This window comes from Lynx canadensis, chromosome E3 (genome assembly GCF_007474595.2).
Source record: "Lynx canadensis isolate LIC74 chromosome E3, mLynCan4.pri.v2, whole genome shotgun sequence".
Classification (NCBI taxonomy): domain Eukaryota; kingdom Metazoa; phylum Chordata; class Mammalia; order Carnivora; family Felidae; genus Lynx; species Lynx canadensis.
This window is the reverse complement of record NC_044318.1, coordinates 1,940,264-1,954,611: the sequence shown is the minus strand read 5'-3', so window position 1 is coordinate 1,954,611 and position 14,348 is coordinate 1,940,264. Positions and strand designations below refer to the sequence as shown.

The 14,348-nt window shown below is 60.4% G+C and overlaps 2 protein-coding genes across 5 annotated transcripts; both read left to right on the top strand.

Annotated features, from left to right (window-relative positions):
* The first annotated feature begins 2,041 nt into the window (after positions 1-2,041).
* On the top strand, positions 2,042-9,066 carry RPL3L (ribosomal protein L3 like). Of its 2 annotated transcripts, none has more exons than XM_030301506.1 (10): positions 2,042-2,195; positions 2,603-2,795; positions 4,383-4,551; positions 5,719-5,854; positions 7,067-7,253; positions 7,345-7,505; positions 7,712-7,813; positions 8,271-8,366; positions 8,558-8,677; positions 8,928-9,066. In XM_030301506.1, exons 1-10 carry the CDS (start codon positions 2,145-2,147, stop codon positions 8,982-8,984), a joined length of 1,272 nt encoding a protein of 423 aa, XP_030157366.1. In that variant the 5' UTR covers positions 2,042-2,144; the 3' UTR covers positions 8,985-9,066. The 2 variants fall into 2 exon arrangements, with proteins under 2 accessions (XP_030157366.1, XP_030157367.1); XM_030301507.1 differs by having other exon boundaries at positions 2,043-2,147.
* A 374-nt stretch (positions 9,067-9,440) lies between these two features.
* MSRB1 (methionine sulfoxide reductase B1) lies at positions 9,441-14,348 on the top strand. 3 transcript variants are annotated; one of them, XR_003965572.2, is made up of 5 exons: positions 9,450-9,568; positions 11,380-11,528; positions 11,842-11,956; positions 12,857-12,960; positions 13,505-13,592. XR_003965572.2 is itself a non-coding variant. In XM_030300717.2 (4 exons), exons 1-4 carry the CDS (start codon positions 9,514-9,516, stop codon positions 13,534-13,536), a joined length of 351 nt encoding a protein of 116 aa, XP_030156577.1. In that variant the 5' UTR covers positions 9,441-9,513; the 3' UTR covers positions 13,537-14,348. The 3 variants fall into 3 exon arrangements, 2 of the variants coding, with proteins under 2 accessions (XP_030156577.1, XP_030156576.1); XM_030300717.2 differs by lacking the exon at positions 12,857-12,960 and having other exon boundaries at positions 9,441-9,568; positions 13,505-14,348; XM_030300716.1 differs by lacking the exons at positions 12,857-12,960; positions 13,505-13,592 and adding an exon at positions 12,306-12,493.

The window sequence follows — 14,348 nt, the reverse complement described above, 5'->3', positions numbered from 1 at the left end:
GGGCTCGGGAAACCCCTCCCAGCGCGGGGGCTGCGGCTTGTGTGCTGTGCGCTAGACGCTGGTCTCGGCGCTTGGAATACGCCAGTGGAGAAAACAGAGGCCCCTGCTTACGTTGTAAGACGAGACAAACACTGGCAGAAGCAGACTATTCATTCAGTTTCTTTGGTGTGCAGGTACGTGGCAAGTGCAGTAAGCAGCAAGACGAACAGAGCTGGGCCCTTCTGGAGAACTCAGACCGGTTGAACAACCAAAAAACACAACAAAGTCAACAAATAACAAACTACCAAATGCCCCACTCTTTCAGGAAGCCTTCCTGAATTGTCCCTTACCTGCAGCCTTCTCTGGGCTCCACTGTGTCTTCCAGAGCCCCTCATGGACTGGCCAATGCCAGTAAGCTTAGGGGGCCTTTCTGGGGCAGAACAAGAGGCAGGGCTTGCCCTTGGGGCCCTCACCCACAGGGAGAAGTGGCTCCTATGCTGGACGCAGAGTGCTCTGGTCTGGGACTGATGTTTCTGTCCCGGCCCCGAGCACTGTTGTGCCCCCTGGGGTAGCTCCACTGACCAGGGCCCTGTTGATCACCTTCCATGATCTCCTTATCTGGCATGGCCCTCGGCCAGCACCACGGAGGGTGCTGGTCACTTCATGCCTGGAGGCCGGGGTCAGGGACATGGAGCCATCAACTGTACGGATGCACAGGATCTGGGGTCACAGAAATGTCAGATCGTGAAATCACGAACCCTTAGAAACACACACTGTCAGACCAAAAGAATCTTAACATTGGCCTGTACCGTGGGGGTGAACAAGGGGATCCCACAGAGCCAGGCCCGATGCCACCGCTATGGCTCACCAGAAGAATATGAGAAAGCAGAGAACTCGATTAAAGCAAAGCACGGGAGTGGCATCTTTCCGCTGCTGTTTGGTAGCAGAGGGGCTTGGGGATCATGTAGCAGAAGCAGGAAAAGACATACGAGAGGGAGGAACCCAAGTAGCTTGTGGCTCTGTGCCCGGCCCCCTGGTTCTTGGCCCGTGTGCCAGGAACCGATCCTACCACAGCTGCCTGTCTTGCTGTGCTCAAGGGCCTCAGCATGGGTGGCCTTCCCTTTGCCCTGAGTGTGCGGGTGTCCCTTCTTTTTTTTTTTTTTTTTTTTTTATGTTTTATTATTTATTCTTGAGAGAGAGAGTGACAGAGCATGAGCGGGGGAGGGGCAGAGAAGGAGACACAGAATCCCAAGCAGGCTCCAGGCCCTGAGCTGTCAGCACAGAGCCCAACACGGGGTTTGAACTCACAAGCTGTGAGATCATGACCTGAGCCCAAGTCGGACGCTTAACCGACTGAGCCACCCAGGCGCCCCTGCAGGTGTCCCTTCTGTGCTTCCTCCGCTCAGGTAGTCTCTCTCCCCCTGGGCCACTCCTGGGGCTGAGGGTTGCCCCTTCCCAGTGATTTAATTCCTGTGGGGCTCAGCCCAAAGTGTTACAAGTTTTTTTGTCATTAACAACAGCAATGACAGAGAATTGTGACATTTTACCAGCACAAAATCTTAGCGCCAGCAAGGCAAGATCCCCAGGCCCTCAGAGACATTTCCAGGCCTGTAAAACTGACTCTATCTATAGGTTCAGAACTTGATAAGCGTAGAACCTTTGTTCTTGGATGACAGCTATTCCCACCCCCGGCCCCCGGCACCCCAGGCAGTATGGCCAGGCCCTGCTCGCAGCCCTCAGGACGAGACAGGAACAGCCAGCCAAGTGGACCAGACCCTTCTGACCGCAGCTGCCTGAGAGAAGCCCTCTCCCCAACCGGGGCTCCTTGACTCTTTACCGGGCCGACTTGTTCCTGGCCTTGGGAGGGCAACACAAGGCAGAAAACGAAGTGGTGTGACCCAGTCCCGGGCCCTTGAGGAAAGCAGTGACAGGCCTGGCTCCAGGTATCCCCACCCCAGCCTGCCCATCGGATGCCCCCTCTCGCTCCGCCCCAGGCCAGGCCTGCTCCTGGCACCAGAGCCCATGACCGCCACGGAACATGACCAAGCTCTTCTGCCAGGGGCTAAATCTGGGACCTGGCTGCCGGGCGTTCCGGCCCTGCCATTCGACCTCCAGCGCCTGTCGGGGAGGCCCCTTCCTTTCCCGACCTGCCGGGACGGGCTGCCATGGTCAGTGGGCTAGGGGGCTGGAGCCAGCCAGCTTCCTGGGAGGGGCAGGTGGGCTTCTGGAGTCTCTTCCCAGCAGGGATGGTCCTTGGGCCTGTAGGGGAGGAGGTGACTGAAGGGGACAACAGGGGGCCAGAGCTCAGGCTGCCAGGCCTGGAATGGGCAAGAAGATAGACAGATGGCTGTGTCTCCCTTTCCCTCTAGCCCTCGGCCACAGTGTGGGCCTGTCCCTCCTGGGCCCAGCAGGCTGAGCCCACTAAAGCGGGAAGCCTGCGGGTGAGGAGAGCTTGGTGCTGGCTCTGTCCCTAAGACACTGTCCCTGAGCCGACCTGCCCCCCTTCCCTAGAGATAGATGGAGGCACTGAAGACCACCAGGGCCCCGTCTGGGGTCTCTGACTCACTTCTCCGGGCCCAGAGACGCCCCAGCTCTGACTGTCCCCTCCTCCTCCCACCCCCAGTCCCACCGGAAGTTCTCTGCCCCTCGGCACGGACACCTGGGCTTCCTGCCCCACAAGAGGAGCAGCCGACACCGGGGCAAGGTGAAGACTTGGCCTCGGGACGACCCCAGCCGGCCGGTGCACCTCACGGCTTTCCTGGGCTACAAGGCTGGCATGACGCACACTCTTCGAGAAGTGCACCGGCCGGGGCTCAGTGAGTGGCTGCGGGGGGACACGGGGGTGGGGGAGGGTGTGGAGCATCCCCAACTGTCAGAGGGTCTGGAAAGACTTCCGGAGGCCAGGAGCCTGAACTGGGCGCCAGGACGGGAGACGGTCCCAGAAAGGGCGAGGCCATGCCGCAGGAACCACAGTCAGGACACTGACTGTCACCAAGCCCTGACCGCTGGTCACCCCTCGAGGTGTATTCTGTCATCGCCCCCGGTTTACAGATGAGGAAATTAAGCAGTTATGAAACTTGCCCATCACCAGTCCGTAAGTGGGAGAGCTACAGTTCAAAGGCAGGTGCCCCGGTATACCTTTTGTTTTGAGATCATTGTAGAATCCCATGCCCCCGTGACCCAATTTCCCGACGGAAACATCTTATAAACTACGGTAATATGTCACACCCGGTTATCGACATGGATACAACCTACCCATCGTGTTCAGGTTTCCTGTGCGTGTTTAGTTCCATGCGGCTCTGCCACGTGTAAATGTGTGTACCATGGAACATTCCATCCTCACGGGAGTCCTTCCTGCTGCCCCTTTATAGCATCAGCCACCACGCCTCCAACTTTCTGGCAGCTACTCATGTGTTCTTTTCATCACCTCATATATGTGTGTATGTATATACGTATATATATATTTTTGAGAGCGAGGGAGTGTGAGAGGGGGAGGAGCAGAGAGAGAGAGAGGGAGAGAGAATCCCAAGCAGGCTCCACACTGACGGTGTGCTTTATCTCACGAACCGTGAGATCATGACCTGAGCTGAAATCAGGAGTCGGACGCTTAATCACCTGAGGCACGCAGGCTCCCCATCTCCTGATATGTTTCTTTTAGACTTGCTTTTACTTTGTTTTAGTGTCAGTAATAACATCTATAAAATCACGGGTTTTGGACAAAATACAGGTATTTTTCTAGAGCTCGTCAACGTATATTCACAACTGTTAAAATTTCAACGGCTTGGGGCGCCTGGGTGGCTTGGTTGGTTGAGCGTCCGACTTCGGCTCAGGTCATGATCTCACGGTCCGTGAGTTCGAGCCCCGCGTCGGGCTCTGTGCTGACAGCTCAGAGCCTGGAGCCTGTTTCAGATTCCGTGTCTCCCTCTCCCTGACCCTCCCCTGTTCATGCTCTGTCTCTGTCTGTCTCAAAAATAAATAAACGTTAAAAAAAATTTTTTTAAAAATAAAATTTCAACGGCTCAAGTGCTCTCCACTAAAGGAGTCCCGACCCTGCCCTTCGGGGGATGCTGCCCTGGCTGTCGGCTCTCCTCGCCCATTTCCAGAGGGTCTGATGGGGAAACTGAGGCAGGGAGCAAGTCAGGCATTGTCTGAGATCTCAGAGTCAGAGCCAGCAGAGACCACTCGAAGGACCCTGCCCAGCACCTGCTCCTTGCCCCAGACGGAGCAGAGAGAAGGGGCAGGGAGGGTGCAGGCTGGGGCCAGAGATCAGTGGGAGCCCTAAGGCCATGGTGCTCCAGCCTCCCTCGGGCAGGAGGGGCTGTGGTTGGCTCTTCCACTCCATCCCCTTTCCCCGTGGGTCCCAGAGGCCCTCCTCCATGCCCCTGTCTCCGGGTCCCCTCCAGAAATTTCGAAGCGGGAGGAAGTGGAGGCAGTGACGATTGTGGAGACGCCGCCTCTGGTGGTGGTCGGCGTTGTGGGCTACGTGGCCACTCCTCGAGGCCTGCGGAGCTTCAAGACCATCTTTGCAGAGCACCTCAGTGATGAGTGCCGTCGCCGCTTCTACAAGGACTGGTGAGCGTTGCCCCCGGGGGGAACCACGTGTGGACTGGCACGAGGGGGGTGGGAAGTGGCAACAGTGTATGGGAGGCAGGAAAGTGTTTGTGGGGGAGGTTGCCTTCAATTCAACGAAAGACAAGTACTAGGGGGCTGGAGTGGAAATTGGGATAGAGGAAGAGAGGAAGCGCATGTTCTAATCCCCAGGGTTAATTAAGGGACTAATTTGACGAAATGTTAGAGTCGGCTCAGAGCTTCCTAGCAGCCAGGGTGAAAAGGGAAATAGCTAGCTGACAAGCTCTTCTCCTCAGAAAGGAAGGCATTTGGGGGCACTCAGTCCTGAAAGGGGAGGCCCACGTGCCCAAGGAACCTCACCGACACCCCCATCCTTACGGAGTTAGAGGCATAGCCCGGTCCTGGCCCTCTCTGGGAGGTAATAAGCTCGGGCTTCTGAGCCAGCACGGGCTGTACGACCACAGGCGAGCTGGCTCACCTCTTAGAGCCTCTTAGATTGATCCCCCCCATCACAGACACCACCAGATGGAGACACCCTCCGATGGAGTAATCCCTGTGTCATGAGGCTGCCGTGAGGATTAAATGAGCAGTGTGTCAAGTGCTCAGCGCACAGAAAGTGCTCACCGAGTGCCAGCTGGCCTTGTTTCTGTTCTTTCTACCGTTATCAATCTGGCCCTCATCCAGGGCCTTTGACTTTTGTGAGCTCTCGTTTCTTCCTCTGTAGAATGGGGACAGGACATCCACCCTCCAGAGTTTGGGGGAGGGTTGGGAACGACGCGGCGTGGCGCCTGGCCAGTACTGGCCGTTGGCCCTAGAAGCGGGGTCTGCGGCCGCAGCGGTGTAGGCAGGTGGCCGTGGCGCCGGCCAGCACGCGCCTCCCTCGGGCTCGGGCACATCTGACGCTCACACGCAGGCCTCAGGAGGCGGGAGCGCGTCCGCTCTGTACAGGAGGAGCCGGAGACCCGGAGAGGGAGGGGCAGTCTGTGCTTGACGACGACGGGGAGCCCCGGGGGAGGGCCCCGCGGTGGCCTCCCCGGGAAGGGAAGGAGGGAGGAGAGGACATCCCCTGCCCTGAGGGGCCTGTGGGGTGGGCTGTGGGCACGTGGGGGCTGGGCAGGCCTGGGCAGCCGCCCGGCTGGCCCCTCTACGTGTCTCCTGCGTGTGGCTCAGGCACAAGAGCAAGAAGAAAGCCTTCACCAAGGCCTGCAAGAGATGGCGTGACGCCGAGGGCAAAAAGCAGCTGCAGAAAGACTTTGCCGCCATGAAGAAGTACTGCAAAGTCATTCGCGTCATTGTCCACACTCAGGTCAGCCCTGCCACCTCGTCCGCACCCGGTCTGCCGGTCCACTCCCTGGGCCCAGCTTCCAGGAGCCCTGGCAAATGTCAGCCTAAAAATACCACGAGCCGGGGCACAGCCCCAAAGGGCTGGGGGACTGGCTGTGCTGGCCTCCCGCAGCCCCGGGGGTGGGCGTCCGTGTGCTCTGAGGGCTCTGGGCCGTCCGCCACGCCTAGTGGTCAACCGAGGCCCTGACACGCCCCGCAAGGCCTGGATCGCCTGCCGATGTCCAGTGTAGAGGGCCAGCCACCTCCCGTTGGGTCCTGGCACGAGGTGTGTGTGAGTCAACATTCGTACGTGGGGCCTGGCTTGAGTGGGCTGACAGGTTGCTAACACCTTCTGGCTTATTCTGGAACAGTCCTTGGCGTAGGCCTGGAGCAGCACCCCTCTGCTCCCCTGCCTCGGTTACTGCCACACTTGCTGTTCCTGGTTACACGTGTCGTTGGTCGTGTCCGTTTCCCTTTACAGACTAGCTCCACGGGGGGCAGGGCCGTGGCTGCCTGTTCAGTGCTGTGCCCCCAGCACCCCAGCCACCGAGAACCCTGTATGCAGTAGGGGCTCCATAAGTACGTGTTGAGCACTGGGCTGTGACTTGCGTCCCTGCTTCCACCTGTGTGTCCCCGCAGCCCGTGCCTCACACAGCAGCAGCCAGAGGTGTCTAAAAACACGAACCAGATTGTGCCACATCCTGCACTTAGAATAAAGCCCAAACCTCTCCCTTCAAGACTGGCCCGGGCAGGGCCCAGCTCACCTCTGACTTCATCCTGCACCACGTTCCTCCTTGCTCACCACGGTCTAGACATACTGCTCTCCTTTCTAGCCCACCAGCTCCCCAGGATCTTCCCTGCCACAGGGCCTTTGCACAGGTGGTTCCCTCTGCTCCCCAAACTTTCAGATCTTCACTCAGCAGCTCCTTCTTGTTATTGAGGGGTGTCCCCTCAGAGGACACGTACTGCCTTACGTGCAGTAACTGTCCCTGCTGCCCCCAATATTCCATCAGAATATTCAGTCCTCCCCAGTGCCCGGCACAGAATACAGCGTATCGAAAGACTGGAGCACTGGAACGTCTGCTGAACGCATGTATGCGTGAAAGCCTGCTGGGGGTCACCAGCCAGTCATGCCAGGTCTGCGGTTGGGGGGTGCAGCCCTCTGGGAACCGACTGGCCGGGCCATGTCCTGCAGATGAAGCTGCTGCCTTTCCGGCAGAAGAAGGCCCACATCATGGAGATCCAGCTGAATGGCGGCACGGTGGCTGAGAAGGTGGCCTGGGCCCAGGCCCGGCTAGAGAAGCAGGTGCCGGTGCACAGTGTGTTCAGCCAGAGCGAGGTCATCGATGTCATTGCTGTCACCAAGGGCCGGGGGGTCAAAGGTAGGGCTGGGTGGGGACGGTGGCTCCAGGAAGGCTGCCTGGAGGGGGTGGGGGCCAGACTGGCCTCTAAGCCCGCCCCCACCACCTGCAGGGGTCACGAGCCGCTGGCATACCAAGAAGCTGCCACGGAAGACCCACAAGGGACTGCGCAAGGTGGCCTGCATTGGCGCCTGGCACCCTGCCCGTGTGGGCTGCTCCATCGCTCGGGCCGGGCAGAAGGGCTATCACCACCGCACGGAGCTCAACAAGAAGGTGCGTCCGCAGTCCTGGTGGTAGAGGGACACTCGTGACCGGACCCCAGTGGGTAGGGTGCCTGACCCGGACGCTGCCTGGCCCCCCAAAGGCTCTGAAATGCCCCTGCCGGTGCCTGGGTCTGAGCACCCGTGCTGATGGGTATAGACCTGCCAGTGGCTCCAGAGGCCACGTGCTGCCTGCCACGTGCCCTGCTCTCCTTGCAGATCTACCGCATTGGCCGCGGGCTGCACACGGAGGACGGGAAGGTGGTCAGGAACAATGCGTCCACCAGCTACGATGTGACGGACAAGTCCATCACGCCACTGGTGAGGGGGTCTGGTGTGCACGTGTGGAGCAGGTGTGTGGGCTCCCTCCCTGCCCCCAGAGCTCAGGCCCCAGCGAGCAGCCCCCCGGTGGAACAAACCCCTGCCGTCCCTGCATCCTCTGAGCCCCCTCGGCACACAGCTCACACTCCGACCGCCGTCATGGGTGTGGAGCACGGCAGCTCCAGCCGTGGCCTGGGACTCGGGCCACCTGGGTTCAAGTCCCGGCTGCACTATGTAGCAGCTGCAAGGCCTCAACGAGTGATTCTGCTTCTCTGAGCCTCAGTGTCTCCCTCGCTAAGAGTGTTCAGTGAGATGAGGACTTAGAATGTGGCTCAGGTGCTTCCCTGGGGCCAGGGGCTGGCTCCAGCTCATGTGTGGGGAGCTCTCCCGGGGCTTGCAGCTGCCCCTCACACTGCAGCCCCTTTCGGAGCCTGGATCCTGACCCACCTCCCCGCAGGGCGGCTTCCCCCACTACGGGGAAGTCAACAATGACTTCGTCATGCTGAAGGGTTGCATCGCGGGCACCAAGAAGCGGGTCATCACGCTGAGGAAGGTCAGTGCCTCCATGGTGGGAGGGTCGAGGGCCTGGCCTGCCCTGTCCTTCACCTGGCTCCCAAGAGGGTGGGAATAGGGAGAGCAAAAAGGGAGGGGTTCTGGCAGGAGCCGAGTGAGTGAGACCCTCCCGTGTGGCCTGGGGGTGGCGGGAGGCAGTGGGTGAGGACCTTGCATCTTGCTCCTCTCCAGTCCCTCCTGGTGCACCACAGCCGCCAGGCCCTGGAGAACATCGAGCTCAAGTTCATCGACACCACCTCCAAGTTTGGCCACGGCCGCTTCCAGACGGCCCAAGAGAAGAGGGTGTTCATGGTGAGCCCACCTACCCCTTGTTCTCTGGGGCTCAGACCCCACACCCCTCTTGCGCCACAGTTGGGGAGCTGGAGCAGATGAGGGTGGCTGGGGCGTCCCCTGCCCTCATCCAGAGGAGGGGCTTATAGGAGTCCAGTCCCGGGCACTGACTCGTGCGTGGAAAGAAAGCGGAGCAGAGGCTGGCCAGGGGCAGTATTCCCGGCTAGAACTCCGTGGCGAGCGCTGCTGTCTCCTCCAACCCCTCAACCAGGGTCCCCAGAAGAAACATCTTGAGAAGGAAAAGTCCGAGACCTCGAGAGACCTGTAGGCGTCTTGGGATGGAGGGAGCCTGAAGGAAGCATGCGCGACCCCTGCCTGCCCCCTCTAATAAAGTGCGAAGGCGACTCTTCCCACGGTGTCTCAGAGTTGCGAGCGCGGAAAGGCGGGGGACCGCGGGTGGCCCGGCGGCTCCGCGGGCGGCAGGACCCTTGCGGCGCGGCGCCGCTCCAAGCCGGCGCAGCTCAGCGGCGCCCCCTGGCGCTCGGGAGGGGCTGCCGAGCGCGGGCGTCGGGGACTCCGCTCCCTAGCCGTCCCTGGAGCAGTCGGGGGCGGGGCCTGTGAGGAAACTGCGGAGGGCAGGTCCTCGCCCCAGGGAGAGATTGGTCCGCGGGAGGGGAGGGGGCGGGGCCTCCTGGAGGGTCGTGATTGGTCCTCTGGGGGGCGGGGCCTCGTCCCGGATCCGGGCAGTGATTGGGCCTCGGGAGGAGGGGCGGGCCCCGGGCGCCGGCCCGGGGGCAGTCGGCCAGTGGCCTCGGATCTGTCCGAGGAAGCGGTTGCCCCGCAGTACTGTCGGCGCCATGTCGTTCTGCAGCTTCTTCGGGGGCGAGGTTTTCCAGAACCACTTTGAGCCAGGTCTGTTCTGTGACCTCCTGGGAGGGCAGCGGGGAGGGGGCGCGTAGTAGAGTGGGCGTCGCTGCTCTCGGGCGGTGGTGGAACCCTTGAGCCCCGGGAAGGGCGGACCCCACCGGGGGCGAATGTGATCGCGCGGGGAGCAGCGCATGTGAGTAAAGGGGACCGCGGAGTAGGGGGGTCTGGGGAGCCTGAAAAGTAGAGGTTCCTGAGGGGGAGAGGGGACATTAGAGCGAGGGCGTTGCTGACCTCGAGGAGTGCGTGAGCAAGGCCGTTTCTGGGAGGGATCCGTGGGGTCAGGGTACAGGGAGGGGGTGACGCCGGTGCGGGGATCCGGATTGGGATCTGGACTTCAGAGGGACACGATCGAGGATCTTGTCCTAGGGCATCCCCCTGATGATAGCCCTGCCTTTTCCCCTCCCGGGTTCCTGGGATCCGCAAGGTAAGCTGGCAAGCACAGAGCGCTCCCTTCGGACCCAACGTGTCTTCCCGGGTGCCTCCCCCCATCTGCCCAGGGCCCTGGGGTTGGGTAACCAGGAGAGCCGCTGGGCAACCAAGTGCCAGCGAAGTTTGACCAGACAGCTGGAGTGGGGGTGGGGGTGTTTGGGACGTGGACAACCGTCCCTCCAGGCCCCAGGCTTTGAGAGGCCCCGAGTTGTCCCCTTCTGGGCCGTGCTGTCTGGTAATGGCCTAATTTGGTAAAAAAGTGCCCCACAGGCAAGACTAGGGCAGTGCACTGCCTCGGTGGGAACCTTTGGGTGTCAGCTCTCCAGGAGGCTGGGCGGTGACACTGGGCATCTGTGGATGTCAGCTGTGTCACAGGACTCTCTAGGCAAAGCCCTCCACCGAGGCCCTCTGGCGGCAGGCCCCCAGTTGTCCTCAGGGGGCTCTGCCAGGCAGGAAGCTCCACTTCCACAGCCGCTGGGCATCCCCCTCTTGCTTCCTTCTCCAGTGGCTGGCAAAGGCTGTGTAGTTCATGGACTCTGGGGTAGGCTGTCCTCAGGGTGGGCACTGGGTGCGGGGTTCCCCTGTGGGGGGCCCCCAAGCAGTTACCTGTTCCGCAGGTCGGTTTTGTAGCCTTTTTCCCCCCCTCAAAGTGATCTTTTGGGGCTGGGTTAAAACCTGTTCTCTTCCCTGGGTCTCTGTCTTCCTGGGCCCCCTGTCTGGCCTGGAGACCTGTTTGGTGGGACCATTCTCTTCCCTCAGAGAGAGCAGGCCGGTGGCTGGGTGTCCAGCTCAAGGCCTCCCCGGCATCAGGAACGGCCACTTGGAAGGGAGGTGGGCTGGGGCCTGCTGGGGTGGGAGTGCTGTCTCCTCATCATACTGTCTGGGCTCCTTCCTGACTGCACACCCTCGAGCTGTGTTTTGCATCACTCAGGCACTGCAGCTCTAAAACGGAAAGGTCCTCTTACAAAACAAAACTGAAAAAGGGGCTCCTGGCTGGCTCAGTTGGTGGAGCGTTGGCCCTTTAGGCTCGTGAGTTCAAGCCCCACATTGGGCACGGAGCCTACTTGAAAAAAAAAAAAAAGCAACCACAAAACTAAGCTAAACTGGAAGGGTCTACATCACAGGACTGTGGATAAAGTTCAATGAGATAAGTGTGAGAAGTGGCTCTTCGTGGCACATGCCAAGGACCACTGAACGTGAGCTCAGTGGTGTGTTCCAGGCCTGGGAGTGGCAGGTGTCAGCGTGGGTAGAATGTGCAGCCCACCCTGCAGACGGGCGATGCTGTCTTCTCGCCCCGAGGATTTGGGCACTCACCCCAGAGAGGCTGGAGCCAATGTGTCTGCCTTTGTCTTTCCTTCTGCCCCCAGGTGTCTATGTGTGTGCCAAGTGTGGCTACGAGCTCTTCTCCAGCCGCTCAAAGTATGCACACTCGTCCCCGTGGCCGGCCTTCACTGAGACCATTCATGCTGATAGTGTGGCCAAGCGTCCGGAGCACAATTCGCCTAAAGCCTTAAAGGTGGGTGGCAGCCCCAGGGGGTGGGGAGGGGTGTTGGCCAGGGAGAGCCCGAGGTGGCTGCTCCTTCTCTGCTTCCCCCACAGCTCTCGGGGCTTAGAGTCTGTCTGTGGCGGTCTTCTGGCCTCTGCCACCCTACCTGGGGAGCCTGGGGTCCTGATGGAGACGGGGAAACAGGACTGCTTTCCCGTGCGGGCTCCGGGATGGAGGTCGACCTCTCCTGCCCACAGTTACTTTGGGAAATGGGTGGGGGGAGGACACCATCTCTGCTGGTGGCAGGGGGGCCATCGCTGCATTTGTTTTGTGGTCTTTCCAGGTGTCCTGTGGCAGGTGTGGCAATGGGCTGGGACATGAGTTCCTGAACGATGGCCCCAAGCCGGGACAGTCCCGCTTCTGAATATTTAGCAGCTCGCTGAAGTTCATCCCGAAAGGTGAGCAGCTGGACATAGGCCTGTTGTACATTTCAGAGGCCCGGGGGTGGGGGACACACGGTTCTTGTCCACTCGCAGTGACGAAGCATCGGGACACTAAAGTACACTGCCCAGGAGCTGCCCAGGGCCACCCCAAAAAGGTGGCTGCAGGGCAAGGACAAGGGCAGGTGTCCCGATGGGTCACGTGTGCCCCAAAAAAGGGGCATCTGTGGTGAAGGGCTTTCTGTGGGGGCCTGGACCTTCCCAGAGATTAGAGGGGGAGGCAAGGCCAGGCAGATGCTGAGGGCCGGGCTGTGTGGCCACAGCCTTGCTCCTCAGCCTCTCTGAGCTGGCCTCCTGCTCTGCATAGTGGGTGTGATCGCAGAGCCTCCTTCACGGGCTGTTTGAGGACAGCCGTGTTGATGTGATGCACCTGGGGCCTGGCACACGGTAAGCGCTCCCGTGTGTCCTCCTGTTGGCAGGTCTTCCTTTTTTTTTTAGTGTTTATTTATTTTTGAGAGAGAGAGACACGCACACACATCGTGTGAGCAGGGGAGGGACAGAGAGAGAGGGAGACACAGAATCCAAAGCAGCTTCAGGCTCCGAGCTGACAGCACAGAGGCCCGACGCGGGGCTCGAACTCACGGACTGCGAGATCACGACCTGAGCCGAAGTCGGAGGCTCAACTGACTGAGCCGCCCCAGCAGTGTTCTTATAACAGATTTCTCCACCCTCTGAAGGTGGAGTGTCCCTACGAAACCTTCCATGAGCCAGAAGCATGTGCAGAGAGGAGTGCCTCCCAGTTACCGGAAGTTCGCCTTGTGCCACTTCCTTGTTAGTAAAGCCCTTGTGCATCGGTAGCTGTTTTCAGTAACTGACAGAAATCCAGAGGAGTTTCACTTATGATACTTTATCGCTTAGGATTAAAGCTGTTGCCTCATTCACGTAGATAACGCCTGTGTAACGCACGTGAAGCGTGAAAGCAAAGTGGCCCACGTCTTGGGAACGAGGGCCCCGGTGCTGGGGTTTGTTCGGCAGCTGTCTCTCCTGTGGGTTTTTATCTGGGCGCAGCGTCGCCTCTGGGCCCTGGCCCTCTTGCTCGCACAGGTTCTCACAAGTCAGCACGTCTGTCTGCACCGCCGGCCCCTCTGGACTCCTGCCCACACTTGGTAGCTCCAATCCCAGCTCCCCACTTGCCGCCAGCAGGGCCGTGGCCAGTCCCTAATCTCAGTTTGGTCCTCTGTAAAATGGGCTTGCTAACAGCACATGCTGGCTGCTGTCCTGAGGGAGTGAGGCTAGGCGAGAGGGTCCGTAGGGCCGGCGATGGTAAGGTGTGACGTGATTTTGTCCTTTTGTAGTTACTGGCCTTTGTCCCGTGGAGGAAGGAGAGACTGGGCTCTCCTGGAGGTGTCGGGGAACAAAATGGGGCACACAGGCTCCCCCAAGCCGGGGGCCCGGGTGCTCCCAGCTGCCCTGCTCTGCAGGCTGGAGCGGGGCGCCTAGCTCGGGGAATGGTGTCTGGAGCATAATTTAGCAGTGATTTGTGTTTCTCTCCGTCCGTCCTTTTAGGCAAAGGAACTTCTGCCTCTCAGGAGCCGTAGGCGGGCAGCACATACTTACTCTCGCCGGACACTGTGCTGTGGCCACTCTCCGGCCGTCCAACCTCGGAATTGGAACCCCAGACATCCAGACGGGGCGGGGAGGGGGGCTGGCTGAAGCGTCAGGATCTCGGCTCTGCACAGGTTCTCCTGAAGGCACTGCTCTGGCACGATGGCCCACGCCCTGCTGCCCGGGGTGGGCCCGGAGGGCTCCGCTCACGTGGGAGCCTCAGGGAGGTGGGCTGGAAGCCTAGCTGGTCTCTGCATGACGGTACAACCCCACCTTCTCTTCTCCGCAGCCCCCTGCCCCCTCCCCGTCTGCCTGGACTCACCCCCGGGGGACCCGATTCTGAGCCTGGCTCTGGCCCTCGCCGAAGCTCATTCCCGTCTCCCCCAGGCTGGGCCGTGAGGCAGGGTGCGGAGGGAGGCAGCCCTCGCCGGCTGCTCCGGCCCTGGTCACTACATGATTCACTCTGGTCAAAGCCTTCCAGGCAGCCAGAGTGGTGATGATCTGTGACGGCTGGAGGGGCAGGCCGGGGGCCAGACTTCTGGTCTCCCAGTTACGAGAGGAGAGATCCTGAACCCGGTTTCACAACCTTGCCTCACTCGGGCTTAGGAAAGTGGCTGTTGCTCCGTTTCCTGGATTGTGCAAGGCCAGGGCCCACAGCCCGCACCTTCCCAGGAAGCAGTGACTGTGCCTTCCTGTACCCGCTCTGAAGCCCTTGCTGTCCGGGAAGGTGGGTGATGCCGAAGCCCCCTCCCGTCTTAACTCCTGTCTCGAGTAATCAGGAGATCAGTAAACAAACGGAACACGG